The sequence below is a fragment of the Equus caballus genome, chromosome 4, assembly GCF_041296265.1.
Source record: "Equus caballus isolate H_3958 breed thoroughbred chromosome 4, TB-T2T, whole genome shotgun sequence".
NCBI lineage: Eukaryota > Metazoa > Chordata > Mammalia > Perissodactyla > Equidae > Equus > Equus caballus.
The window spans coordinates 112,158,369-112,185,232 of NC_091687.1; the positions used below are offsets into that span (position 1 = coordinate 112,158,369).

At 51.9% G+C, this 26,864-nt stretch overlaps 1 protein-coding gene across 4 annotated transcripts in view; it reads right to left on the reverse strand.

The window, feature by feature from the left end:
• Positions 1-3,030: 3,030 nt before the first annotated feature.
• Positions 3,031-26,864, reverse strand: part of PTPRN2 (protein tyrosine phosphatase receptor type N2) — a 931,942-nt gene continuing 908,108 nt past the window's right edge. For all 4 annotated transcript variants that reach the window (XM_070266124.1, XM_023640190.2, XM_070266125.1 and 1 more), the window contains 3 exons: positions 26,621-26,685; positions 12,312-12,385; positions 3,031-4,758 (listed from right to left, as the gene is read on the reverse strand). In XM_070266124.1, the coding sequence (XP_070122225.1) occupies positions 4,687-4,758; positions 12,312-12,385; positions 26,621-26,685 (211 nt within the window). In that variant the 3' untranslated portion in view covers positions 3,031-4,686. The remainder of the gene's footprint in view (positions 4,759-12,311; positions 12,386-26,620; positions 26,686-26,864) is intronic.

Genomic DNA, 26,864 nt, shown 5'->3' on the forward strand with positions numbered 1-26,864 from the left:
GGGTATGTCTAGGGGAAGAAAGCCCTCCTCCTGGTGGGGGCCCTGCTGGTCTGGAGCTGGCGCACGGGGGACGCACAGCCCAGGTCACTGGCGCCAATCGAGAAGGAAGTCTTCTCTTGATAATAAGAACTTTGGACAGGTGCCTGCTGCCCACTCAGAACCGGAACCTGGCGCCAGGATCCGTGCTGAGCTCAGAGCTGTTCTGGCCAGGACGAGCTCGAGACAGCAGCACCAAGTGCTAAGTCAGCGCACCTGTCCCATTGGAGAGACCGGAGTCTCGGGACGCCTTGGCACCCCTCTTCTTATGAACCGCTCGCTCTGCTCACCATACTTCGTAACTTCCTCGCACACTTTGGTTTCATGCGTGGTCATCAGCCCTCTGCTCCGGTTTACTCTTCAAGCTCTCAGCTGTTCCCAATCTCCCATCTCACCCAGCCTCGGAGTTCTTAACGTCCGCTTGTATCACGTGACTGTGCGTTTCATAATTTCCAAATAATCATTCCCTTTGGGTGTCATTTCTAAAGTTTTGCTGGGCTCTTTTCAAATCCACTTGTTCTTTTTTTCATGCTGCTCTCCTTACGTGCCATTTAAAATGTCTGAACTTGGTTCACCACCTTTTCATGTTGCTGTATTTTCTGCATCTTCGTGCCTCAGATGACTCTCCCCCAGCGTGGTCCATTTTTATTAAGAGCTAATCTTCCTGGGGCATCTTTTCTGGGAGCTGTGGAGGCTCCATGCTGAGTGGTTTTGCCTTCACTGATGTTGGGCCCTGAGGGTTCCACTGGGCTCACATCACATTTTCACCCAAAGTATGCAGCTTGGATTTCCTGTGCGATGTGGGCGGGTGAACAACACCCCCGCCTCCTGCAGCCCAGATGGACAGCTGGGTGGGGGTCCCCCAAACCCTCCCTCCTGTGTGGCTCCGAGGTCAGGGTGTGCCACAGGAGCAGATTGTTACAGTGTTAGGAATTTTATGAGCTGGTTTTAAATACAGCCACTATTAAAAATTATATTAACTGACAAATTATATTAATACACAGGTAATAAATACTCAAAACAAATCACATCCTAATTATTTCGACTCCATTTTACTCTGATCTCTAGTAACCATTGCCTTCTACTAGAATCACGGTGGGCCCCCTCACGTTCCTTCCCATCTGAAGTCGTTCATCGTCAGTGTATTTACATCACAGAAATCAGCACACAGGACAAATCAGGGCTTCATCTTCTGTTTTGTCAATCGTCTAGACTTTTGAGAGTGATGGGAAGACATTAAGAACGCTGATTAGACTGAAAAGTGTGCGGTGTGTATAGGCTTTACACGGAGAACTGCACAGAGAAGGCGAGGACACGCTCCTCCCGTATTCAGAAGCTACGACCTGACTCGGCACAGAAGCTGCTCGTGCCCTGCTGGGCCCACCTACGTCTTCGTTGTCCTCTCTTACCTGTTAAGGTAAATGACACACCAACCAATGTTCACATTGGAGCTACATTTGTTCCCCAAATGCCATCACAGGTTGGCGACGGACACAAGAGTTCCAGAAAAACCAGAGCGAGCATTCTGGGAGATCACTTGGCTACGTGGCATAGACAATGGAGGACTCGTTGTGTTATTATTATGTGCTGGTTGTGTGCAGATGGCGTAATAAACTAAGTGCATCTCTGTGTGTCTCTTTTCTCAGAGAGCTGGTTGTTAGCCTTTTCCTAGCACACCACTGCCCTGGGGCCATCTACGCTCGCTCCGCATGGATGTGCTTGGAATCCGGCCCCCAGCCCACTCCGCCCACACTGACCTCAAGCTCCCCCTTCATTGTCTTTCTTTAGAACTTGGCTGCACACTGGGTTTGTAAAGTACATTTTGTCCAGCTTTCTTGCATATTCACGGCGGGAGGGGAATCTTCAGATGGCCATGTGCAAATTCCGACGTGTTTCTCATGAGAGGCTTTACCCATCGTCATACGTGCAGCATCGTAGCTTTTTATGACACACAAAAGCAGACGGTTCATGGATGCTTAGGTAGGATTCCAGCATGAAGCAAACTGGGGCAAGGAGATTCAGGGAAGGTGGCAGCACTAACAGGACGTAACTGGACGTCCATCGGCTGAGACCGACGGGCCGATTTCTTGAGAAACGAACACCAACATTTTGACGGACATCAAACCCTCAAATGGGTGGGTGCTGTTTAGGAATTATCTGATTTTGCCATAAGCCGACTCCATGGGCCTTCCTCTCACCATCACCAGCTGAAGAGGACCGTTCCAGGAAGAGAGGAGCGCGGTGTCACAGCCAAGATTGTGTTCCCTCTGGCTGCGGGTGGGACGCCCCCAGCATGCTCTCCTGTCAGGGGTGTGCGACCGTGTAGCCAGTTTTGAGGCTGGGGAGAAGGGGTGCTCCTCCAAGAGGTGGTGGAACCTGCTTGACGAGGGAAGGTGGGGAAGGAAGAGGTCACGTCCGCATGGTCCCTGGGCCTCAAACCTGGCAGACACATGCATGAGAAGAAGGTTCAGGTGACGCTCACAGCATAGACAACACCTGCAACTCTTCACCAAGATGGTTAATCTCTTTTTTTAAACACTTTTTTCAGGGAAGAATTCGCCCTGACCTAACATCTGTTGCCAACCTTCCTCTTTTTTTTTTTTTTCCCAAAGCCCCAGTGCATGGTTCCATATATCTTAGTTGTAAGTCCTTCTAGTTCTTCTGTGTGAGCCGCTGCCACAGCATGGCTACTGACAGACGAGTGGTGTGGTTCTGCAACTAGAAATGAACCCGGGCCACGGAAGCAGTGAGGGCACCAAACCTTAACCACTAGGCCATCAGGGCTGGCTCTTTAATCTCTTTTTAACAAATAAAATCTCAGCAACGTCTGGCCCTTAGTACACATCTAACTCTGCAGATAAAATAGCAGTGAAATTACAGTTCTAAGAAATGCTCACACTTTGTTTTCGCAATCTAAACGCCCACACCTTCAGGAGACACAAGGACAGATAGGAAAAAATCGCTCGCTCCTCCCAAATGAAGACTATTCACACATGAAATCAAAAGTTTAATCTGACACAATGAAATCTATTTATATATCTCACACTGGAAGATTCCTTTTGAAACATAAGAAGTTAGAAATCACAAGTAGGTATGTGCTCTCTATATGCAGATAAATTATTCTCTATTAATTATTCAGATTCCAGAGAAACAACTTCAGGAAGGAAATCATAGATAGATTAGAGCAGATACACATGACAATACCATTGAAAGACATGAACAACATTTTGGCACTTTCTGCCCATTCAGCAGGCCACTCTCCCTATTCTACTGGTTTCGAGACGTTGCATGGATTTAGGATGGAGAGGATGGTGTGCGACACAGCAGGACCGAGAAGGTACTGGCGATGTCTTTATGGCTAACCCTGAAAGGAGGGCTGCAGCACACGAGCCGTCTGCACCCGTCTAGACACAATCGCTCTAAGCTTAATGAGATGATTCTTCTGTCTCTGGGGGGCGGCGGCAAGCCTGATGCTCAAGTGTTATTTTGGCAAATCCAGGTCATCTCTAGACGCTATGTCTATGTGCGGCTGGACACCTGGCTGACCTGAGTGACCAGGAGTCTGCAGCGGGCGGAGGCCCAGGCCATGCCTGCATCTCCTATCGTTCTCCCAGGTGCTGCGACCTCACGCCGATAAAGCACAAACCGTGGCTCTCCCTGCATGTCCCCCCTTCTAGGAACAGAGGGAAGTAGCCGTGGTCTCTCTGGATGCCAGCAGGCCCACGACAGTCCCTGAGGGGACACAGGTGCCTGATGGAGCCTGCCGATGTGCCCGGATTTGTTCCCCTCACTGTGGTCATCCAGCAGGAAGCCATCATTAGCTGTACCTGTTTTTGCAGTACGTAAATCATTTTAAAGTGGAAAACCTGTCTTGAGGTCGGGGCTCACCCACAACCTTGCCCAGGTGAAGGGTCGCCTGGGGTGGCTGGCCACGGAAGCAGGCGCTCTCCAAGTGGGAGAGCGTTTGCCCCTGGGGAGGCCCCTGCCCATCCTTGCGGGGTGGAAGGTTGAGGTGGTCTCTCGACAGCACTTGGGGGAGGGTGTCGAGCAGCCCAGATAAGAACAGAACTGATATGCTGTGACCGCTTTCTTCTCATTTGCCCCAAAGCTGCAGAATGTTACAAGGCTTCTGACCTAACTCTTTGGTAAGCCAGTGGTTTCTCCTGGTGATAAACCGTCTGAAAGACAAATGCCAAATGTGTTCTCTGCACCTGGCGGCCTGCGTTTAGTGCCTCGTGCGTTTCCCTGGATGCCCTCCCTGCCCGGCTGATCCATCCTTCAGAAAGTTACAGATAACGAACCAGCTCTCTTCCTGGAGACCATGACGAGTGGGCGAATTACCGCATCATTAATACGACATGTTTGCAGTTAGGAGTGTGAATGGGCTTTAAGGAAAATTAATTTTTTTCAAGAAAGTGAAAATAGATGAACTGGTTGCCCCCTGTAATTGGATGTTTCCATAAACCTCTCTTTATTATTAATTGGTTGAACAAAAATACACATTTTGACTGCTAACCGGCACTGACTACAGGATTTCAAGGACCCTATCACTAGGTAGTTACACTAGAAGACACACAATTAAGTGATATCATGATTCCCAACAATATTCCGGGGGTCAGGGGCTCGTCCGCGGCTGCGGGAGCGAGCGGCTCACTGGGGAAGGGCCTTGAGAATGGCGTTCACCTCCTCGGCCACCGCCGTCAGCGCGAACTCAAACTGCTCCTGGAAGAAAAAGCAAGGGGAGAAGTGTGAGTGGGAGCTGCGTCTCTGCTCCAGCCGTGAGCTCTTGGGTGTTACTTTGCAGAAAGAAATTGTTTAGGAAAAAAAAAAGAAAGGTTGCAGATTTCCGTGGAAAGGGGAGAACATGGTAAGACCCAATGCTGACGCTCACCAGGATTTCTTGTATTGGAAATTTTCTCTGTCTCTTTTTTTTTTTTTTTTTTGCTGAGGAAGATTCACCCTGAGCTAACATCTGAGCCCATCTTCCTCTATTTTGTGTGTGGGATGCCTCCACAGCATAGCCGCCAGTGAGTGGTGTAGGTCCATGCCCAGGAAATGAACCTGGGCCGCTGAAGCAGAGTGCACCAAACCTAACCACTTGGCCATGGGGCGGCCCTGGAAAGTCTCACCTTTTATCACTGGGAGAAGCTGCCAACAGAAACAGCGAGCAGGAAGCTGGCTGGGTGAGGCCCCACGCGCCCTGCCCATTCCCTCTGATTCCAGCACTGAATGTGCAAATCCCTCAGTGGACAGAGGGCATTTGACGCAGACATTGCCCCCCTCAACTCTAGCCACCACTCCGGCTGAGCACAGACTTGCCATGAAAACAGTCACCATGAAAAACCCACTCGGGGTTTTCCTCTCCCCAGAAATGTGGAAGGGGAGGGTTCCCACTGCTGCGGAAATCAACCCACTATCCGGCCCGATCCAGCTCTGTCCCACTTGTCGGGACGCCTCATGTCATCCACGACTCGACCCAACTTCAGACGTGTGCACGCACACACGTGCTCACAGACAGAAGGGATACACCACTCTCACGTGTAAATCCCGCCAGACTATTAGGTAGAAATGAGGCATATCCAGGACTATTCACTCCCTTCCCGTCCAGGCCTTAGCAGACAAAAAGCAAAACACACCTCTTCCTGCGCTCTTCAGTTTCCACATAAATGCCTCGAAATGCTGCGTTAAGAACCCTAAAGTCGGCCAACAGGCACTTTCCAAGATACCAGAGGGGTCAGGGAAAACAGCAAATTACTCGAACGATCGCCTAGTTAAGAATTTTTGATTAAGGAAAGCCCTGTGGCTCAGATGCTTCCTGATTCAATCAACACATAGGGTAACTGCAAATCCAAAATCAACGATCACTTTCCACTTCGAATGCCCAGTACGTAACAGAGACGTAGAAAACAGCTCCATCAAAACAGCAGAAAGTCAGCGTGACGTAATGCTCGCTCTGGGACAAGACCGCTTCTCCCTGAGGATCCCCTGGACCCGATGCTGAGGGGATGGTCTGCTGCGTACAGTAGGGAGCCTGTGATGCTGGTCACGTGCTGCTGATGGAGATTCTAGAAGAATTCCTAGGCGTTACCAAGGAGAGGCAGGGCGCTCCCACGCTGCGTGTGGTGACCGCCTTGGGGTGGGAGCTGCCGAGGCGCATCCTAGCGGTCCAGCCCCCCTCACACTGCTTTCCCCTCACGTGCGTCAACGGCTCCCTGTCCCGTCCGCCGAGTCTCTCAAGCCAAGAGTCTGCTCAGCAGAACGCGTCAGGGGAGGACCCGGGTCTCTTTCGCATGAACAGCCACACCAGACCATTTCTTCTCAAAACGCTGACTTATCAACGGGTGGACCGAGGTTTCGAGATGATTCGGAAATGAGAAAAAATGAAGGGAGACTCGTTGGGAATCTAATTTTACCTGTCACATGCCTGTTTATGTCTTTTGACACACTGGAAATCCATCCTAAGAAATGATCTTCAAAGGAAAAACAGACGAGCAGGAAGAAGTGCAGCCTCACTTGTGTGGTGAGACCCTGGAAACACTGGATACCAGAGGGAAGCACAGAATGTTACAGGAAAGTGTCTGACGGGAAAGCCACCGTCCACGCTACAACATTAAGTGATGAGAGCAGAACGCAGAGCTGCACCTGTGTCACGATTATAGTCATTTGGACTCTGTGTCCATAGGACAAACAGTGGGAAGGGGACGTGGAACACGTGATAGCTGGTGTCGTGTAAACTGTCACAGCACAGACCGTGTGGCCCTGAAGAGAGGACAGCAGGGGTGACACCAGTGGCTCCCCGCTGGGCTCTGTGATGGGGAGGTGGCTCTGAGACATCAGTGGAAGGAGAGCGGGCTTCCTGTGATGGGGACCCTCAGGCCGGCCGCGATGAGACAGGGACTTGCTCCTTCACCTCGATGTGTCGGCAGGGTGGTGGTGCTGGTGTCACCTACTCACCCATCACAATGGTGACCATGTGCAGACCCCCATTTTGAGTTGCCCGGCCTTAGCTAATACAGCTGGATCGGACCCCAGAAGTCGGGGACAGAATCCAGCACACAAGCTGGGAAGTGCCCAGCACCTGAAGTCCTTTTGTGATAGAAATTCAATTTAAGGAAACCATGAAAACAACAGGCGTAAGCCATATGTAAGGAATAAGATACAGTAAACAACAAAGTCACCACCTGTCCAGATCAGTCTCAGGGCGGGCGTCGTCTGAGCGGTAAGGACTCGCACCCTCCTGGTTTACGCCGTCCCGCCTGGTCTCCCTGCCCGGCAGCGTGAGGAGCGGCCGACGCAGCATGCCCGTGGGGTCGGGCTGAGTGAGGGTCCGGCCCTGGCTCCATGTCCACGCTGAACAGGGACAGTAAGCAGGGACGGACCTTTCCAGGCTGGACGTGACAACAGAAGGACATGCATGCCAGCAGGTCCTTGGGGCGGACTGGAGGGTGGCGGGGCAGACCTTGTGTGGGGCTGAGACATGAAGCCCTTCACCAACTTTGGTCGGTGCTGCCTGGGCCTCCCACAGACCAACCCAAACCGAGGAGAGGGTGAATGACTCGGGGCGCTGCCAGTCCGCAGGCTGCGGGGTCTCAAATATCACAGCTTTGCATCTATGACACAGGGCGGGCTACCTGGTGTCCTAACCACCCAGTTCAGTCATCAGGCACATTCAAAGGGCGTGGGACTCGGAGGCAGGAGAAGTGGATTGGACTCAGCTCTGTGTAGAAAGCTGTGTGGCCTGGGGCAGGTTCCTGAACCTCTTTGAGTCTCACACAGGGCTGTGCAGGTCAGATAGAAGTGCCCGGGGCTGCGGGGCTGCTCGTGTTTGGACTTAGTTACACTCAGACTGATATTTGTGATCCTGTGGCCCACACAAAGGGCTGTGGGTACACACACTGAGAGCTCCTGCAGTGACAGTCCACATTCCCAGTTTTAAAGGGGCCTCAGAGAACGCTGTCTCAGCGGCTGTGACCCTCCAGGAGCACAAACGACCTCTGGGGGCGGGGCTTCCCAGCATCTCCCTTGGAAAGGGTCAGGACAGAAAGGCCCTCCTCCCCGAGCAGAGCAGCCTGGCTCCATCCCTGACCTCTGACCTGGAGCTGGCGAGGGAGAGGGTGCAGGCAGTGTGTGTGCACGTGTGTGCGTGTGTGCACATGTGTGCAGGGCTGAGGGAGAGGCAGAGACAGAGACCTCAAGGACAACTTCCCAGGCTTGGGGAGGGCTCTGGCGAGCGAGCAGGACGTGGTCGAGCGTGGTCCTTGGGTAGGAGCTGGATCACATGCAATCCAGTCAGTGTGTTGACTCAGGCACCTCCTGAGGCCGGGGAGACAGGAACACGGCTGCCACAGAGGCCCCGTTCCAGGAGGAAGGCGACCGGGGACGTGTGGAGACAGGGGGAGGAAGGTGGCCCGTGGAACCACGTGTGGACACCGTGCATGGCCACGTGGCAACGAGACATGGTAACTTCCAGGCAGTTGACATCGTCATGTGGCTCTTCCTTCCGAGTGACCAGTGTGACAGGAGCTTTCTCCGGAAGGGAAAGGGTTACGGCCTTTGGTGACAGAGGGGCCTGTCACAGACACACTGAGGGGCGGAAGGCAGGCAGGAAGGAAGGAGTCTGTTTACGAGACATACGTCGTGGAGGAGACGGCCACTCGTCTTCCGAAGTCTGTTACTGTAGCACATCCCGGGATTCCATCTCCCTTCCTAGAAATAAGTGTTAGGTTGTGCCTGTTAGGAACGCACAGTGAAGGACCGTGTGGACAATTTCACGCACCGACATGTGACATCTCCTTCTGTCCATGTCTTGTTGGTTTGAAGGTTTTTGTGGCGGCTGACTGAGCCCTGGGGTCTGGGTCCCGTCTTCCAGGCTGACGCCGCGTCAGTGGTTGGGGACGGTCCCCGCTCTTTGCTCAAGCTGGTGTCCAGTAGGTACCTGGGTTTGTTTGACTGAGCGTTTGTCTCCAGGGTGGAAAACAGCTGTCTGTGACTTTTTTTAAACATAAAGATGAAGTTTTGCTGTCAGGCTGGGTCCTGGGCGTGGGGGGGTCCGTCGCCATCCTCGGCTCTGGTCTCAACCGGCTCACCATTTCTTGATCGATTGCTCCTTCCTTGTATTCAGCTCAACGACGCAACTTGACTACACCTGTTCAAATGAACAGACTGGAGACGACCTTCTCTGGGCTGGTGTGAGGAGTATTCAGGTTGTACAGCATGATTTTGCCCAAGGAAATTTTCTATCTTTTAAAAAACTGAACTTTAGGAGGAAGCTCAGCTTCATGGAGTAACGTTGGGTAAAACAGTCATAAATTAAGACAGAATGGAGGCTTTTATGTGTTAACTATTTCTTATACCTTGAAATTCCAGGAACTGAGTTTACGCACATGAATCAAGACAACTTTTAGGTCCCAACCCAAGGGAGAGGATAAATTCCTGTGGACCATCCACCCAACGGGAAGATACCTGCGAGGCCAGCTCTCGGGGGCCTGGGAGCACCAGATAGCTGCAGCCCCGTGTCCTGGCCAACTGCTACCATGTGCACGTGCTGTCATTTTGCCACTTAAAACATTAGGATATAAGGGAATACACGACACACAATAATAAATGGAGCTTCATCCTTCTTTCAGGCAGAGCCTGGGGACCAACCTTTCGGGCCTCAGGGCCGTGTGTTGTGAAGGGCTTGTTCTAGCAAACAGGATGCAGACAACAGACGGCTCAACGGATTTTGCAACGTTAGGCAATTTTTTCCTGTTTTTGCAAGAAGATGTGCCTTTCCAATGATTTTGCCCAGACCTGTCCTGAGGTCAGTCCATGCTTTGGGGCTCCTTGTGCCGTCTAGGGGTGGAAGAGGCCTGAGAGGTGCCCAGATGCAAGGAGGGAAGAAGCTGGTTTGAATGTAAGATTTCCTGCAGATCTTACTGAGGAATGAAGATTCGGCCTGAGGCAGAATGAGCTTTTTGCTCCCAGTTGCAGAGCTCTCCCAGCCCCACTTCTGAGCCCGTAGCTCCGGGGCTGCTAGTGGCCACAGGGGGCCCAGACCCTCCAGGGATAGTGAACCGACCCTGCCTTTCTGGGCCTGATGAGGCCACCACCAGGGGCACGGTCAGTCAGTCTAGCCAGACGGCCCTTCCCAAGGCACAAAACCTATAGGTCACGTGCTGCTGGAACAGCATCACCTCCTCTCATGACAGCGTCACAGCGTGACAAAGCACAACGCCCAGGTGTGCACAGTCTCAGGTTCTCCCCAGGGACGCTACCGATCACCAAGACACACTAGTAACCCACCAGCAGAGGCCCCTGGCAGATACACCCTGAACTGGGGCTCAAGGCTCACCTCGCCAGTGAGGCCACACGCCGAGGCTGCACGTCTCCTCTCGGGACCTTCCAGCCCAAGATGCACAACCGGAACCAAGCCTTGCCCTTTCCATGTCAGATGAGCCAAGCAAGATGGTCCCCAGAAACCAAACCAAACAGGCCAGGGCTCAAGCCATGAGCTGTCCCACTAGAGGAGACGAGGAGGCGTGAGGACTGGATGCTTTTTGTGGGGGTCCTGAATGGGACCCCGCTGCAGAGAAAGGTCACCGGGCGGACACGGGTGAGATGTCACGAGGGCTGTACATGAGTTATGGCAGCACGTCGATGCCGACTTCCCAGCCTGCCACACTGCACGGCGGTTATGGGAGCTGCGAGCACGGGGAAGCTGACAAAGCGCACGCGGGAGTTACTTTTATCATTTCTGCAAGGTTTTTGCAGGTCTAAAATAACTTCAAAATGAAAATCGCAAATTTTAAATTAAAAAATCGAAGGAAACATAAAGTGTGCCGTGACTTACAAAACACTTTCACGTTAATCGCCTAAGATTCTCGTGACAATCCTGCAAGCTGTAGATGCCAAAATAAAGCTAAGGGACAGAGCGGCCAAGCACACAGCCGTTGGCTGCTCGAGGTGCCCCTGCGGCTTTCAAACTCTGGCTCTCGCCCCCGGGTGCTGGTGCCTTGGGTGGTGGTCAGAGAGAGAGCAGGGCAGCTGTGACGGCCAGCTGGAAAGGGCAAGCCTGGACCAGAGTTCTTGACTCTTTCAGAGGTTTTCTCTAGAATAGTTTTGTGATTCTACAGGAAAGAACTAAGTTAGTTTTGCCCCAATGCATGGGGGTGACTTTGGCAATGGAGAGCCAGCCAAATGGCTCTATTAAGGTATTCTCATAGGTGATCTTCCAGGTCAAAATGTGCTCAGCTTAACCTCACAAGGCACTTGGCTTCTTGACTCTCAAGAGAATGAGTGGGACTTAGCCTGTCCGCTCTCCCGTCCGGCTCAAACACTGTGTTATACTGTTTAATTTCTCGCTGTAACAGTCAGACAGACAGAGAGGGCTTAGGAACCACTCACGCCTTAGCAGGGAACAATAAGACCCTGGGAGGCAGGATGACTTGCCTGGGGTTCCAGAATTGTCATCGCCAGGCACCAGAGCACAATCCACGGGCGCTCGGTCAGCCTGACTTCATGGGAGCAATTTCTAGACCTTAAAGTCCCCTGAAGTATAAAGTAATTTTGCAAGGGCATCTTCTAACGATTTTAGGTCCTTTGTGGAAGCACTAACGGCATCTGGAGAGTCGGGACTTCACTGAGAAAGAGACTCTGTATTTTATGACTCAGGCACTTTTATGGAACAGACAAGCGGGAGCTGTCATCCTTGGACAGATGTTTCCAGAACGCTAAGGGAAGGGGTTTTATATCAACCTCATCTCTACTTCCGGTTACCCAAAGCTAACCAGTAACCTTCGTCTCTACCCTGTTGTTGCAAACTTGGTCTTTTCAGTGAGAATGCACATAAGCTATTTAGGGGTGCTCTGGGACGCCGTACACCCTGGGGACATTCCGATGACCACTGTCCTGATGACCACACAGCAGAGCTGTGGTTGGGGGACCCGGAAATAGGGGAGGCTGGGTAGAATGTTCAGTGAATCCAGAACATTCCCCCAAGGGTGCTGGGGTTTATCACTGACCTCTTTTTACAAAAATGCAATGTTCTTCCTCCTCCCCAAATCTGGAGAACGGAGAGTTCCAAAGACCTGAGGTCTGACTGTGTCTATGCATGTTGACATGTTGGGGTTGTTGCTGGAATCGCCAGCACCCCCACAGGAGGGGCCCAGCTGGCCTGGCCTGGAGGACTGGGTAAGACGGCCAGTCACGCCTGGTCCACCCTCTTGCCTCTCGAGAAAACAGTGGCAGAAGGACACCTCCCACACCTTCCAGTGCCCGGGGACGGCTGACAGTACCTTAGTCTGGACCATGCCTGGTCTCTGGTCCCTCAGGTGCTCCAGCGTTGCCGCGATATCAATCTCTTTAGCGCCTGCAACAAACACAAATCGGGCTGAGTGCAGACAGGTGAGAATCCGCGCTCCCACCATCGGGTTCCCTTTGGGCTAAGAGGCCAATTGGAAATGATCAAACTCACCCCTTGGCAACCTGGCGGGCAGCTGCGATTTCAGGGTTCATAGAGAAAAATATGGTGAGGCGCTTTCATTAGCATTGATTCAAGAAAGCTGGGCTCGGAGAACTGTGGTGAGACCCAGACTTGCAGAGCCAGCCGTTGCCACCAGAAACTAAAGCTTCGTTCACTGTTGCTTCTCTTCTTTGGTGGTGTTTTAAAGAATGTTTTAAATCCAAGAAAGTAGCATATACGCTTTAATTTCAGGTGCATAGGACTTTCTTTTATTTAGAGAAATAAGTTACACCGACTAATCTTATACATCTTAATATTGGCTTTTAAATGCAGAGTTCTCTGCCTTTTAAAATTGGGTGTTCCGAATGTTAAGAAAAGGGGAGAATGCCCTGGCTACGTTGTCCGGCTGGTCGTCTCACCGAGACACCCCTCTTCCCACAGACAGCATCTACCTCATGTCAGGCCATTCGGGTTTCATGGAAATAATACTATTTGTGTTTAAAATTTTAACCTTATCATTAATTCAACACGAGTTCTTGTTTTTCCATTTTGCTAGGTCCCCTGGTAGACAGATAATGGACAGGACTGGACCCCAAGCTCGAAAGCTTCTTACGGTTCAGAGGGGAGGTAAGACATGTCTGCCAAGACGATGACGCGAACGCTGTGGACCTGGGAGCAGGCGCTCGCCCTGAGGTGGGCCGGGACCCACTCGCCACCCCCGAATGGGAGCATTCAAAGCACAGCATCTCCTCTCATCGTTACGGGAACTTGGTGGAATGCGAACCACTCCCACCCCCGCTGTAGGAAATGGAGGCCTGTCCAGGTTGAATGGCCTGTCCCTGGTCACACAGAGAGCGGGCGGTCACACTCATTGAGCCCGGACCACACCAGGCAGAAGGGGTGAGTCTCAGGTGGCATGGAAGAGAGACCCAGACTGGCCGCCCGTCACGAGAGCTCCCAGCCCTGGTACTTCTGTCACAACCCAAGTATGCACACAGCACCCTCAGCCATCGACCCAGGAGAACGAGCTGGAGAATTTCTGAGGTTATGGCTGTATTTGAAGTCCTAGGTTCTACGGCTTATTTGGGTAGCAGCTGAGTAGCTGGCGCTGTTTTCCCAGGGGGCTGGCCGAGCTGGGCACCGCTCAGGAGGGCCGTCCCCGGGTTGCATGGAGGGAGGGAGGCATAGTGAGGAGGCGGGACAGTGCCTTGGAGAGGGCGGCCGGGTTCCCAGCTGCTGGCAGGTAGAAAGCAGGTAGGGACGTTTGGGAGTCCTGGAACCTATTTGGACCAGATGCTGCATTTGCATGAAGGGAAACGGAGCACAAAGTGTTGAGAATCTGGCAGTAAGTTGCCCAGACTGGGAGACCAAGATCTGAGCTACCCCATGGGCCAGTGGTGGGGCCTCCCAAGTCCCCTGACCTTCCGGTCTCTGCCTCCCACCCTGAAGTGGAGACCGGAGCACCTGCCCCTCCTGAGCCCAAGGGGCCAGCGCTCGGCCAGCCTGAGCTCTCGGTGCATGGCAGGCGACCTTACAGGGACTAAGCTGGCAGTCCCCAGATAAGGAAGGCCATCCTGTTGGGTGTGGGAACACCACGAGTTCCCCCAACTCTCAATCAAGGCCTCCACAGGAAGGAGAAGAAAGCTCCCTTTTGGAAGAGCCGGACGCCCCCCAGGGAGCTCGGCTGAGAAACTCATTCAAGCAAAAGACAAGGTCCGTTCCTGGGTTTGCTGGATGGCTCCTCCTCAGGTGTCGACCGTTTCTGAGAGCTGACAAGGCCACAGGACACACAGTCTCGTTTTGAAGTGAATCCACGTATTTAAAACAGTCTGAAACAAACCATTGTGTTTGCCCTGCCACCAGATGGGGACATCAGGCAGAGGGGCTGCGCCACCGGCTGCATGGCCACTGTGCGCCGTGGCTCCCGCATGGCCGGCGTGAGCATCTGCTTCCTCATCTTCCCTGCAGCACCCGGCGGTCGGGCCCGCACTCGATCTAGAGGATAAAGATGCACGGATGTGGCTTCTTCAAAAAACAAGTTTGCCTTGAGAAAGTTGAGTGCTCCATGGAGAGTGATCGAGGAAAAGAGGGACGTTTGTTTCATCCCACGGCGACATTTCTGCTCCTCGGCAGGTCTCGCCAGAAACTCCCAGCCACGTGTGCAGCAGCTGCCACTGCACCTTGTGGAAAGGGCTGCCACTCCCGGGTGTGCTGTGCACAGAGCCTCTGCCGCGACCTAATTTAAGTTTGAAAGATGCCACAGCCGACACAGAACCTGGGCGACTTGCTGCGGCTCACTTCCCCAGCTTGGAAGCATACTGCGTTGGGTGCAGTCTCCAGCTGGAAACAGGAACGGTCCTTGCCGGGATCCAGGGAGATGAGACACGATTGCTTCCTACTTCACAGTGGGCATTAGATGCTCAGTAAATGCTGTGTCACAGGTTCTACGAGTAGAACTCCTCTGGTAGAAGAACTAGATCCGACCAATTATATTTGACGCGGGCTTCCAGCCAGGAGGGTAGCTTTGCAGCTTCTGTGGCCACTGCTCCACTTTCTGACCCACGAGTCATGAATTTCAGGAGAATCAGGAGTGGGACAGAGTCTGACTCAGACTCTCAGATACAGATAGCAGAGAAAGTCCTAGTCCTTCCAAAGAGAAATACTGAGGGTTCAGCTCGGATACAGACTTGAAAACACCTTTCTGTTTTTAAGGTTGCTTTGGGCACTTTCTTTCAGTCCTTGAAACTGGTTTTTAAGAACTCTTCCGACAGTTATTTTCTTCTAAGGGCTGCTCTGTACGATGAACTAGCAGTGAAGTCTTACATCCCCGACAGCCGCTCACCGGAAGTCACCCGTGGACTGATTTCTTACGGGTCTGCTGCGGACACCTGAAGCCACCAGGAGCTGCGACTGGCACTGGCCAGGAAGAGCAGGTCTCCCTTCCAGGGCACAGTTACCTGGGGCAACACCTGCTGAGGGTTGTCTCCGGAGCCGCCCAGGGTAAAATGCTACGGATGAAATCTCCTTCTTGTTTTTGTTACATCGTGACACCTTTTGGACTACTGTTTGCAAGGGGAGGTGAGAAAAGGAAGGAGGAAGCCTAATTAGCTTTTCCCTAGACAAGGTATTTAAAATACGGAACAATCCCGGGAAGATATCTCAGAATTATACTGAGACCAAAACTGAACAGTGGAGGAAATCAAATTAATGCTTTAAAAATGCGCAGCACCAAAATTAGGGAAGTAATGGATTTATTAAATCAGTTGTCTGATGTGTATTGCTGCTGTCTCCTTCATGTTAGGATTAAGAATAATTAGTTACTTGAAGTGTGTGTGGAGAGAGAAGCCTCATAGAACTCACATGTGATCTTCTGTACGGGACAGAGAGACACAGGGGAAAGGCCGTCAGAGCAGGCGGGCCCCGCTCAGCGCCCCCGAGCATCGCTGCGACCTCATGGTGCATGAAACACAGAACCTGCATTTATAAAACATATCCGTCGGGGGCTGGGAGGGAGGGGGAGGGGGTTCATGTCCTCTGTCACTTTATAAAAGGCTTTACTGAAGGTAAAAGGATTTATTTAAATCCTCCAACATCTAGGAAACTCCCTCTAGTGCATTTAAAATGGAGCTCTCTCTTTAAAAATCCCGTTTTGCTGACACATGTTAAGTTCCAGGTGAAGAGACCTATTGGATGCAGTGCTCAAGTCAAAAAGCATGTAAATAGTCGAGGAATTATAATATATACAAAGAAAACCCAAATAGAAGGTGAGACAGGAGCAAGGCAGTCCTAAAATGGATATAGGGGAACACAGAGTGCGATTTCATGGAGAAGTTTCTGGCATTTTCTATTTGAGAAGCATCATGACTACTCAAACGCTGGAGAAGTGTGACGTGCTTGCTAAAGGCACAGCCTGTGGTCAGGTCTATGTTGGTGATCCCGGGAACGTACAGCAGAAGGGAGGCAGTCTGTGCCCGGACCCAGCACCACGTGGGGGTGAAGACGATCGAGTCGATTGCTCCCTTGGGCTCGGGTTGCTTCCCTTTCCCCCGACACCCAGAGGACCCATCTTTCACGCCGTTAGTGGACCGGTTAGCATGTGCAGACATGAGGCCTGACATGGTCCGCCGGCGTCCTAGAAGAGAATGGCCCACCTGGGTGCCATCCGGCGATCTGCTCAATAAATATTAATCGCTCTCACTATTGCTTCCTAATGCACTCAGGGTTCATTGGTTTCGAAGTTTACATATTGGTTAAATACATTTTTAAGACAACAGAGGTTTTTTAGCTCTAGATAAAAAGTAATAACCATTAAAAAATAAACATTAAAAGAACATTAGGATTAAAGTATTAAAACTATTTTTTACAATGAAAGAATCAATTTGAAGTCAAAGCAAAGCAAGCAAAGGTGCCACTGGCGTCTCTTCGCAAGGTCTGCCACGCTTTCTCTTGGCGTTTGCCCGTCGGGCAGAGCACGTGACTCGCCTAATTCCGTTAGTGGGTCTCCGTCCAGGAAAACTCGGTGAACGTGGCCTGGGGTCGTCGTTGAGAAGACCACTGTCTTCGCCTCCACACTCCTCCAGCAGAGCTTCAACAGCGGCTCAGGAACAAAAACTTAATCAACATGAATATTGTTACAGAGTTTTTCTCAGAGCCTCGCCAACTGCAGGATCCAATGTATTCTTTTTTCTCAACGTGAAAAAGACAATGTGTTAAGTACATGCAGAGGAGGCTTTCATTTTGCGTGAGGAAATTGTCTCTTTTCCACCCTCTGGAGGAACAGAGGAAATGCTCTGCTCCCGGCTAAATGCACTTATTAAAGGGACGGAGGAAGAGAGGAGACATTAGGACTTCAGAAGTAACCAAGGGGGTGGCTTCAGGAGGACAGTGCCCTTTGCACACTTGGTCGGGGGGTTTGCTGTTCCCGCAGGCTGAGCTCGCGTTTTGGCAAGTCTGGACAGTGAAGGGCAGGGACTCCCAGCGTCCTAGCCCTCGACCTTGGCAGAACCACTGCCACCGTTCGATGCCACAGCTGGAGCGCCCCCCGGCTAGCAGAACAACTGTACTCAAGGTGACGAGAGCCAGGATGGTCTGTGCGCACCACACCGTCAGACCCAACCTGCCTCGCACAACCTGGGCACAAATGCCACCACACTGTGCACAGGCACGCCTGCACACACTCCCACACCCACACACGTACACACCCCACACTTGCTCACACACACTGCACATGTACACATAGCACAGTGCTCACACACATCACATACACACACGTACACACCCCACATGCTCACATACACACCACACATGTACACATAGCACAGTGCTCACACACATCACAAACACACATGTACACACCCCACATGCTCACACACACTGCATATGTACACATACCACAGTGCTCACACACATCACATACACACATGTACACACCCACACATGCTCACATACACACCACACATGCTCACATATCACAGTGCTCACACACACATGTACACATACCATATGTGCTCACACACCACACATGCTCACATGCACCACACACATGTACACATACGATCCGTGCTCACACACACCACACACACTTATACACACACATGCTGTCCTGGGCTGTCTGTGCTGAGCAGTTTTTACTTCACAACATTTCTGGGTGCTCTTAATCAACTAAAGGCTTAGAAAAATTATTTTAAAAATCAGGAAAATTTTTTTGTTGACCTTATAGATAAATTATAATCTCCCTTTTGCAACATTTCACTGGGATCAAAGGAGGCAGATCTGTATCACATTCACTTAAAAATCGTGTATCAGAACCCAAACTAAGTATTTTTCATGTTTTGTTTAAAACAAATTCTAAATAATTTTTCAGGAGAAACTGAGACGCCTTAAAATCTTTATAAAAAATGTAAGTTCCACAAAATGAGACTCCACATCACTTTAAAGCCACCGTCCTTTAACTGCCCAGGAGACTTCGACTTGTGCAAAGCACCCTGATCGTTTTCCATCCAGTGTGGGAGCGTCTGCAGTGCCGTCCGCGCACTGGCAGCATCGACTCGAAGAACCCGAGCTGGGTCCCTCCCCACGTGCAAGTGCGTGCACCCCGGTGAGAAGAGATGACTGTCGAACCTAAGAGAACAGATGAACACGATGGCCACCGACACCCCGAGGAGGGGCCAGCATGGACGCGAGTGCCCCGTTCAGCTCCCGCTGCGTCCACAGCTCCCCGCCGCCATCCACCCCTAAAGGCAGGCGAGCGCCGTGCATAGAAAGGGGCGACAAGGGCTCTCCCTGTCCCCCCACCGCCCACCGCAGGCCCGGCAGCCTCGTCCCCGAGTCAACTTCTAATGCAGGAACCGGGTTGTGCAGCCAGTCCTGCCCCCTGGGGCGCCGGCCTGCCTGGGCCAGTGCCAGGCACAGTTACCCCTGGCTCTGCACTGACAGCAGCAGCTCTGGGACCCCATTCTGCAGACTAACAGCCAAGGTCCCTCACACCATTTGACCTTGTGCGAAGGAGAAACAGGAGCCGGGGAGGCCTCAGGAGGTGCCAGCACTTATCACAGTACGTTCTGTCTAATCCCAGTCCAGGGGCTGTGGGAGGATTGGATGTGAGGGTCACTAATGCACAGAGACCAAGCATGGTCCCCCACACTGCCCATACAGCACGGCCCCTCTATCAGAGCACCCTTTCTTGCTCAAGGCCTCAGAATTCTACGTAACAAAGTGTTGGAGCTGCCACCGCCAAATGACTGGGGTGGCTGTTCAGGGACCTCCTGTGACCAGGAAGGGACAAAGAGTCCTCTGCAGGGGCAGGGACGCACCCTCTCGGTCTGGGGAGAAGAGCGCCAGGCATGAGCCGCCGCCTAAGGGGCCGTGGGGACAGGCAGCCTTCCTGGGGCCTCTAGGGTCTCCGGGGGAGAGGGGTGCACGGGCTTAGGAGACGGCTGACAGCAGAGCGGCCACACTGGGCCCTGCAGTGGCCAGCGAGCTCTGGGGAAGGGCTCTCCTGGGCCCTGCAGCTGGCAGCAGCACCACCAAGTGTGTGTGGCAGGGGCCCAGGGAGTGAGTGAGGCTGCCAGGAGTCAGCACGACAGGGAGGCAGTGATGCCCACAGGGAGGGGAGGAGTTTGAGCTGGGTTTGGGGACACATGAGAGAAACACCTTGATGGACGAGCTGGCTGCCCACGGTCTGGCAGAAGGAAGTGAGCTCTCTGCAGGCTGTACACAGCGTTGGGATGGATCCATGGGGGTTTAATGGCTCTTCATGTGCCACGGCGTGTCTGGGTGCTGTGGATAAGCCAAGGAGGTAGGAGGAGCAGGTGGGCGACTGGCAGACCGTGGGGGCTGATCTGACCGACCAGACGTGTGAGGGGTCAACACCGGCCAGGCCCCGGTTCACAGGCCAGCGTTGCCCGTCGGGCTGAGAACTGTCGACTTTATGCTGCTCAGGACGGTCGCTTGTTCCACAGGACGGAAACCACTTAGGAGGCAAATTGTAGGATATGGGGCTGCAGTATGGCTCACAAAAATACCCAAGTTGGGCTTATGATGTTTTCTAGGAAAAAGCAGTCCCATCTTGTCTTGTTTTTTCCCATTAGACAATCAACCTTGTCTATCGTGCACCCTAGCCTGGGTGGGGGGCAGCCCACATGCCAGTGATGCTGCTCCGGGGCTGCTGGCACATCTCCCATGGGCCGCCCTACACAAGTCTCGGCTCCCACTGCTGGTCTCTGACTGTTGCTAATGCACCAGAACAGCTCAGGGGAAGGACTGGCACTCAAAATACAGAAACAGAAAAGGGAAGAAAGACTCACACCATCGCCTGGTTGAACACAAATTCTCCAACTAAAATAAAGCTCACGTAAGGCACCCCCCACCAATTCTGGACACTTTTTCAGTCTGAAACTTTCCTGAGCTGAAGACAAGGCATTACCTCCTTGAAGACATGCTGAAGGCTAACCTGTTTGTGGGATCCCCTTCTGCCGGCTCTTCAGGTTTCTGTTTCAGCCAAATAAGAAATGAAATGTCTCCCCCTGACATACTCTGTTCTTTGCAGCCTTGTCCGTAGCAGAGCTGGCCACGTGCACCCCACAGCGAGGGGCGGGCTCAGCCCTCTCTGCAGACCCTTGGGGTCCCGGATTCCGGCCCTGCAGCCTCCAGCCCCTCCTCCAGGGTCCCACGTCATCCTGCAGCAGCCGCCGGGACATTCTCACTGCCCTCGTGGCTCCAGACTGATCCAAGTCGGTGAGCCTGCGGGTCCAGGCGCTAAACACACTGCTCGCCAGCTGCCTGCTCCACCGCTGCCCCCGGACCACCCTGGCTACCGTGTCTCTGCAGCACTGTCCACGAGGGCCCCACTGCCCTCTCCCATCTTAACCCCTTGCTCTCTGCCAGTCTGCAAAAGACCAGGGCTCTGCGTCGACCCGGCCGGCTGAAGGCCTTCTGGCAAGTCACCAAACCTCCGGGGATCTGCTCCCTCGGTTTACAACCAAGTGTTGGGATAAATGATCCTCAGGCCCCCTCGGTCCCTGTGAGAGACAGTCTGCAGATCTGCATGGAGCTCTGTGACCCATGGGGAGTGAAAACACCATCGCACCCTGCATCTGGGGGTCCTGGTCGGCACTCGCCAATCCTGCAAACTGAGAGCTCTCCAGAGTATGAACTCCAGAAGGAAAGGATTTTTCTTCCCATCTTGTTCACTGTTATTCCCAGATACGAAGCCTGGCAAGGTGCCCAGTATATACAAGGTTGAAATGGCTGCTGTGGTTTAACCTACTGTTTGCCAAAAGAAGGAATGGTGCTGTGACAGTGACCCTGAGGGAGAGCCGGGTCCATGAGAGGAGAGGGGCCAGGTAGGGTTGGTGCACATCCTGGGCCACAGGGCAACCAGTGCAAAGGTCCTGAGGTCTGCAGTCGGAGGGAGCTGGCTTAACCCAAGAAAGTGGCTTGGTGAGATAGGAGAAGCAGTGGGGTGCCCCGGGTCTTTCTCTGTAAGACATCAGACTGACCAGATGTGTAGAACAGATGTGGGGGTAAGAACAGAGTGAGGAGGCCAGTCTGCAGTGAGGTAGGGAGAGATGGTGCTGCTGGGCCCAGAGAGAAACGGAGCAGAGGACACGTAATGACCACCTTCAATGTTCCCTAGAGCAGTGTGGCCCAAGGGACTTCCTGCGACGAGGGAAATGTTCTCTGTCTGCAGCATCCAAGATGGCAGCCTGTGGCACTGGGCACTTGGCATGTGGCCCGTGACTGAGGAATTGATTTTTAAACTTTAATTAATTTAGGCAGCCGTATGTGGCTAGTGCTGCTGCACCGAACACTGCAGCTCGGCAGGACCGTCGGGTTTAAAAAGTTCAATGAGCCGTGAAACATGACTTAAGAAAGATGTCTTGATAGTTAACATACTGTATTATATACTTAAAATTTACCAAAAGAGGAGATCTTAAATGTTTTCACCACAAAAAAAGAATTGCAATTACGTGAGGTGATGGATGTGTTAACTAACCTTACTGTGGCAATCATTTTGCAATATATACATGTATCAAATCATCGTGTAGTACACCTTAAACGTAAACAATGTTACATTGTGGTTATATCTCAATAAAGCTGGAAAAAATTAACAGAAGATATTTTGATATCATTCCATACAGTAGACAATGAATCACGAGGTACAAGCATACACGACGGGCAATATTGCTCAACAAGTCTGGTTAATCTTCTCTACTTTGTAATCTCTTGGTTTCCAAATCTAGTCTCCCATTTACTACTTTGACCCACTATTAAAAGTTAACATCTTCTATAGGAAAACGTAGGGGAAAATCTTCATGGTGTTGGGTTTGGCAATGATTTCTTGGATATGACACTAAAAGCACAGGCAACAAAAGGAAAGATAAATTGGACATCACTAAAATTAAATGTTTTTGTGCACCAAAGGACACAGTCAAGAGAGTAAAAAGACACCCCACAGAATGGGAGAAAATATTTGCAAATCACATATCTGATAAGGGATTAGTAGTCAGAATATATAAAGAACTCCTACAACTCAACAACAAAAAACCCAAACAGCCCAACTGAAAAATGAGCAACGGACTTGAATAGACATTGCTCCAAAGAAAATAACCAAATGGCTGACAAACACATGAAAAGATGTTCAATGTCACTAGTCATTAGGAAAATGCAAATTGAAACCACAATGAGACACCACTGCACACCCATTAGGATGGCTACTCTCACAAGAACAGAAAATAAAAAATTGGAAGATTTATGCATTGCTGGTGGGAACAGAAACTAGTCCAGCTGCTCTGGAAAACAGTCTGGCAGTTCCTTGAAAAGTTCACCATAGAATTACCATCTCATCCAGCAATTCCACTTCTGGGTATGTCCACAAAAGAAATGAACACAGAAACTCAATTGAACGCCCGCGTTCACAGCAGCATTATTCAGAAGCGTTGAAAGGCAGAAGCAACCCAAGTGTTCATCAGCAGACGAATGGATTAGCAAACATGGTCTACCCACGCAATGGAATACGATTCAGCCTCAAAAGGGACAGAAATTCTGACACACGCTACAACATGGATGAACCTTGAGGACATGATGCTGAGTGAAATAAGCCAGACACAAAAGGACAAATACTGCCTGATTCCACTTATATGAGGTACTTAGAGAATTCGAAATCCCATGGACAGAAAGTAGGATGGAGATTACACATCCCGCTACGCAGAGGTGTTGACTGATGTACACACACCGTGTGACAGGAGACCATAAAGGATGTCAGATTGCTGAGATGGAGACAGGGAGCTGGACAGATGGCCGAGTAGGCACCGGACACATCCACATTCCCACGGCTAGCTCACTTAGGAACACACTCCCTGCCAACAGGAGCTTGAATGCCAGCTCCGGGCACACCTGCTAACACCACAGGTGACTCCCATCATCAGATGGCTTCCCCAGGCCTGTGGCCCCTGCAAACAGAGGAAATGGGCCCCCGACACACGTGGGGCCTTTGCACACCTGCAGCGGCTGGAGGTGGGGTGCCTCCTCGGCACGTCGTTCTCAGTGGCTGAGTTCTGGACACCCTGGGCCAGCGAACCCTGATGCCACCTCAGGGCGACCCAGCCAGCGTGAACTTGGGAATCTCTGCCACCTGCCTGGCACTCACCAGTCCTTTAAAAATTGTGATGAAATAGAAAAAAAAAACCCTGGGTAAAGAGACGGCACTGGCGAAATTTAAAAAGCCTGACCTTGGGAAAAGTCTCAGCTGCAGACACATCCTTACCGTGTTCGAGCTGGGTCCCTCAGTGGGAGAGGAATGTGCTACCCGAAAACTAACGCTGGTGCAAAACGTTAATTATGAGGGAGAAATGTATTTGCAGTGACAGAAAAAACGTGCAGGTGAAGTTTACAGATTGATGCTACTTTCTTGCCACCAGTCCTGGGCACAGCCGCAGCCTATTGACTTTGATTTCAAACTGCATTGTTGTCTGCTTGCTAATAAACTAGACGGCGGAGAAGGGACCTCAATTACTCCCCGTTTCTTCTCAAAGGCCTGAAACAGGCCTGAAGCCTTAATCCCTGGGCGCCTGTGTGAACAGGGCAGCTGGGCTGGGCCGCGAGTGCTCTCAGGGCTGCGCTCAGCCTGGAGAGCTCCACGTCAGCGCCGGGCTGCCCAGGAAAGCTTTGGAAAGGCATTCTTTGGTCCTCGAGCAATTCATTCCTTTTGAGAAAAGGAAACGGGAAGAAAGGTTTCGTGTCCAGGCTCTGGGCCTTTGATCATTTGATGAACGTGGGGTCTGCAGCGCGGGCCTCCAGCTTCTCAGGCCAGACAAAGGCAGCCGGGGCCGCACAGGCCGAGCGAGGCTGCGCCAGAACAAAACCCTGGGCGGCCGCTCAGTGTGGCGGCCTGGGAAAGGCCCACCTCAGCCGGCCGAGGGGCCGCCCTGCCCTTTGATCTCCCCTGAGACCACGGCTAGGGCCCCGGGTCAGAGGATTTCACACTGCACACCCCCTGGGCAGAGGGGAGCAGGTCAGGAACAGAATGAGGGGTGACCAATCTCAGAAAGAGCCTGGAGCCTGCCCTCCTTGGCCAGTTCCACATGGCTGGGCTGGCATTGTTGAATGCCCGCCCACACTTCAAGTGGAATTTGACATTACATGGCTCCACGGAGCCGGGAGACAGGAGCCTGCGGACTGCAGGTGCGGACGATGAAGTCAGCCTGCCCCGGGGCTGGGGTCTCAGGCTGGGACGTGCTTCTCCACGATTGCTCCTGGGTGAAACAGGCCTGGGTCACTTAGAGCCCAGGTTCTGTCACATCAACTAGGTGGACACCAGGGCAACCCCACAATCCTGAGAAAACGGCAGCCCCCACCCCACTGACTGGGGATGAGTCAGGTTCCATTCCAATGTGACTGCACTCAGTGGTGCATTCTATCACTCTGCTTACAAACACAGGCGTCACCTCGAATCTGTGCAATGATCTGTAGACTTTGGAAGGCATTGTGGTTTAATAGGAGGGAAATATCATGTGCCTGACACATGGAGAAGGGAGGGTGGATGATAAGGGAAGAAATACAAATTCCACTGAGCGCTCCGGGCTCCCAGGAAGAGCACATTTGCAAATGAAGAGATGCATTTGATGAGACACAGTGGCACTAATGGATAGGGAACAAATGACCTTTTAACTAAGAAAGTCAGGATTATGTTATGATCTGAAAACAAAAAACTTATTAAGAGCCATCTTGGAGCATCTGTCCTTTGTGTCAGTTTGTGTCTTTGCCTGTTGCCAGCACGAAGCTGACTGAGGTGCTTACAATATCATTCGATGGTGCAAAAGCAATTCCACAGTCTCCCCGGCGCCTGCAGAGGCACCCAAAGACGTCGGGTTGGGGGGGTCAGAGCCCGGGGAGTCGCTTCCGGTCCTCTAGCCACGGGTGGAGGGTGTGAGATAACTTACTCAAGCGCTCTAGTCCTCATGTGTGAATCAATGAGCTATTGGTTTATCTTCACACGTCTACCCCTTGGGCTGAACATGTGTTGTATTTTTCTTTTAACCAGAAGAAAATGGAGTAAGGAAAGTGTCTATTTTAGAGTGGCTGATATTTGTGTGAAAATGTGTAAAAACTCACTTCTATAATCAGCATCTGCTCCTACTTCTGGGCAAAGGATAAAGAAGGCATGTTCTGGGAGGTGGAGGTTTCCATGCAAGAACATATGTGTGGGTGTGTGCGCATGCATGTTGAGACAGAAGGATTTATTCACAGGTGGGAAAGAGATTATAAAAGGCTGCCTATGTCAGCGTTCTTTGCTAGGTTCCGGGGGACGATGACCACATCACAAGAAAAATGGCGTCTCTTCAGACACATTTGGGCTCTGCTGGGTCGGAGTGTCTAGACAGGCATCCCTACGGCAGCGGCCCCCAGGCTCCCGGCTCACATGCATGTGGCTCTCCAGGAGGCGGGTCCAACAGGAGTCTTTTCCCAACTCGACTGTGGAGCGCTCTCTCTGGTCTCTACAGAGATGCCTTACAGACCCATCAACTTCGCCCAAAGCGAGAACACGCATCGTGGCAGCTCAGTTCCACACACACCAGGGGTTTTGCCACGATGAGGCTTCAAGGTTAAGGCCCCGTGTGCTGTCTTGGGGAGGAAAAGATTCAGGAACACAGACAGGGGTTCATTTAGATGAAGAGATGTTAAAAATGGGGTGTTTGAAAGGTGTGTTGGAGACAAGGTGGTTTCTATTTGACGACAATTACTACCAGGGATTTTAGGTGACTCTAGAATGAAACCTAAATGATATTCTGCAAAGAGAGTTTCAATAACAGGGAAGGGTTATAGGAAACACTTCAGGGATATTCTGAACTGCCACGACTTTAAGGGTCCAAAGGCTGCCTTCTCCTCGATGCTGATGTTAATACGTAACATATTCAGCAAGTGCTTATCCAGCACCCCCTGTGCGCTCAGCCCAGTATTGGACACTGGGTGGAGGCTGGGAACAAAGAAGGAACCTCAGAAAGAACCGTGCCTGCTGCAAACAGCTTTCATATGATTCAGGGAAGGGACAACAATTGGCTAATTTTTTCCAAGGCCTTCTGTGAATATTACACCCGAGGTTGCCATAGCAACGCCATCCCGGCTCTGAGCTCTGAGTCTCACCTTTGGCCATCTTATTGAGAACCATGTCGATCAGGACGTAGGTGCCGCTCCTGCCTGCGCCGTCGCTGTCAACAGAAGGAGAGAGATGAAAACAGTTATCCCCACGCCCAACAAAGCCAGAGACAGCTTATTTCCTTCTGTGTTTAAGTGGGGCTCGTGAGGGGAGAGGACGGCTGTGAATTTGAGAGAAAGCAAGAAAGCGAGTGAGGAAGAATCACAGGGTGGGAGAGGCGAGGAGGAAGGG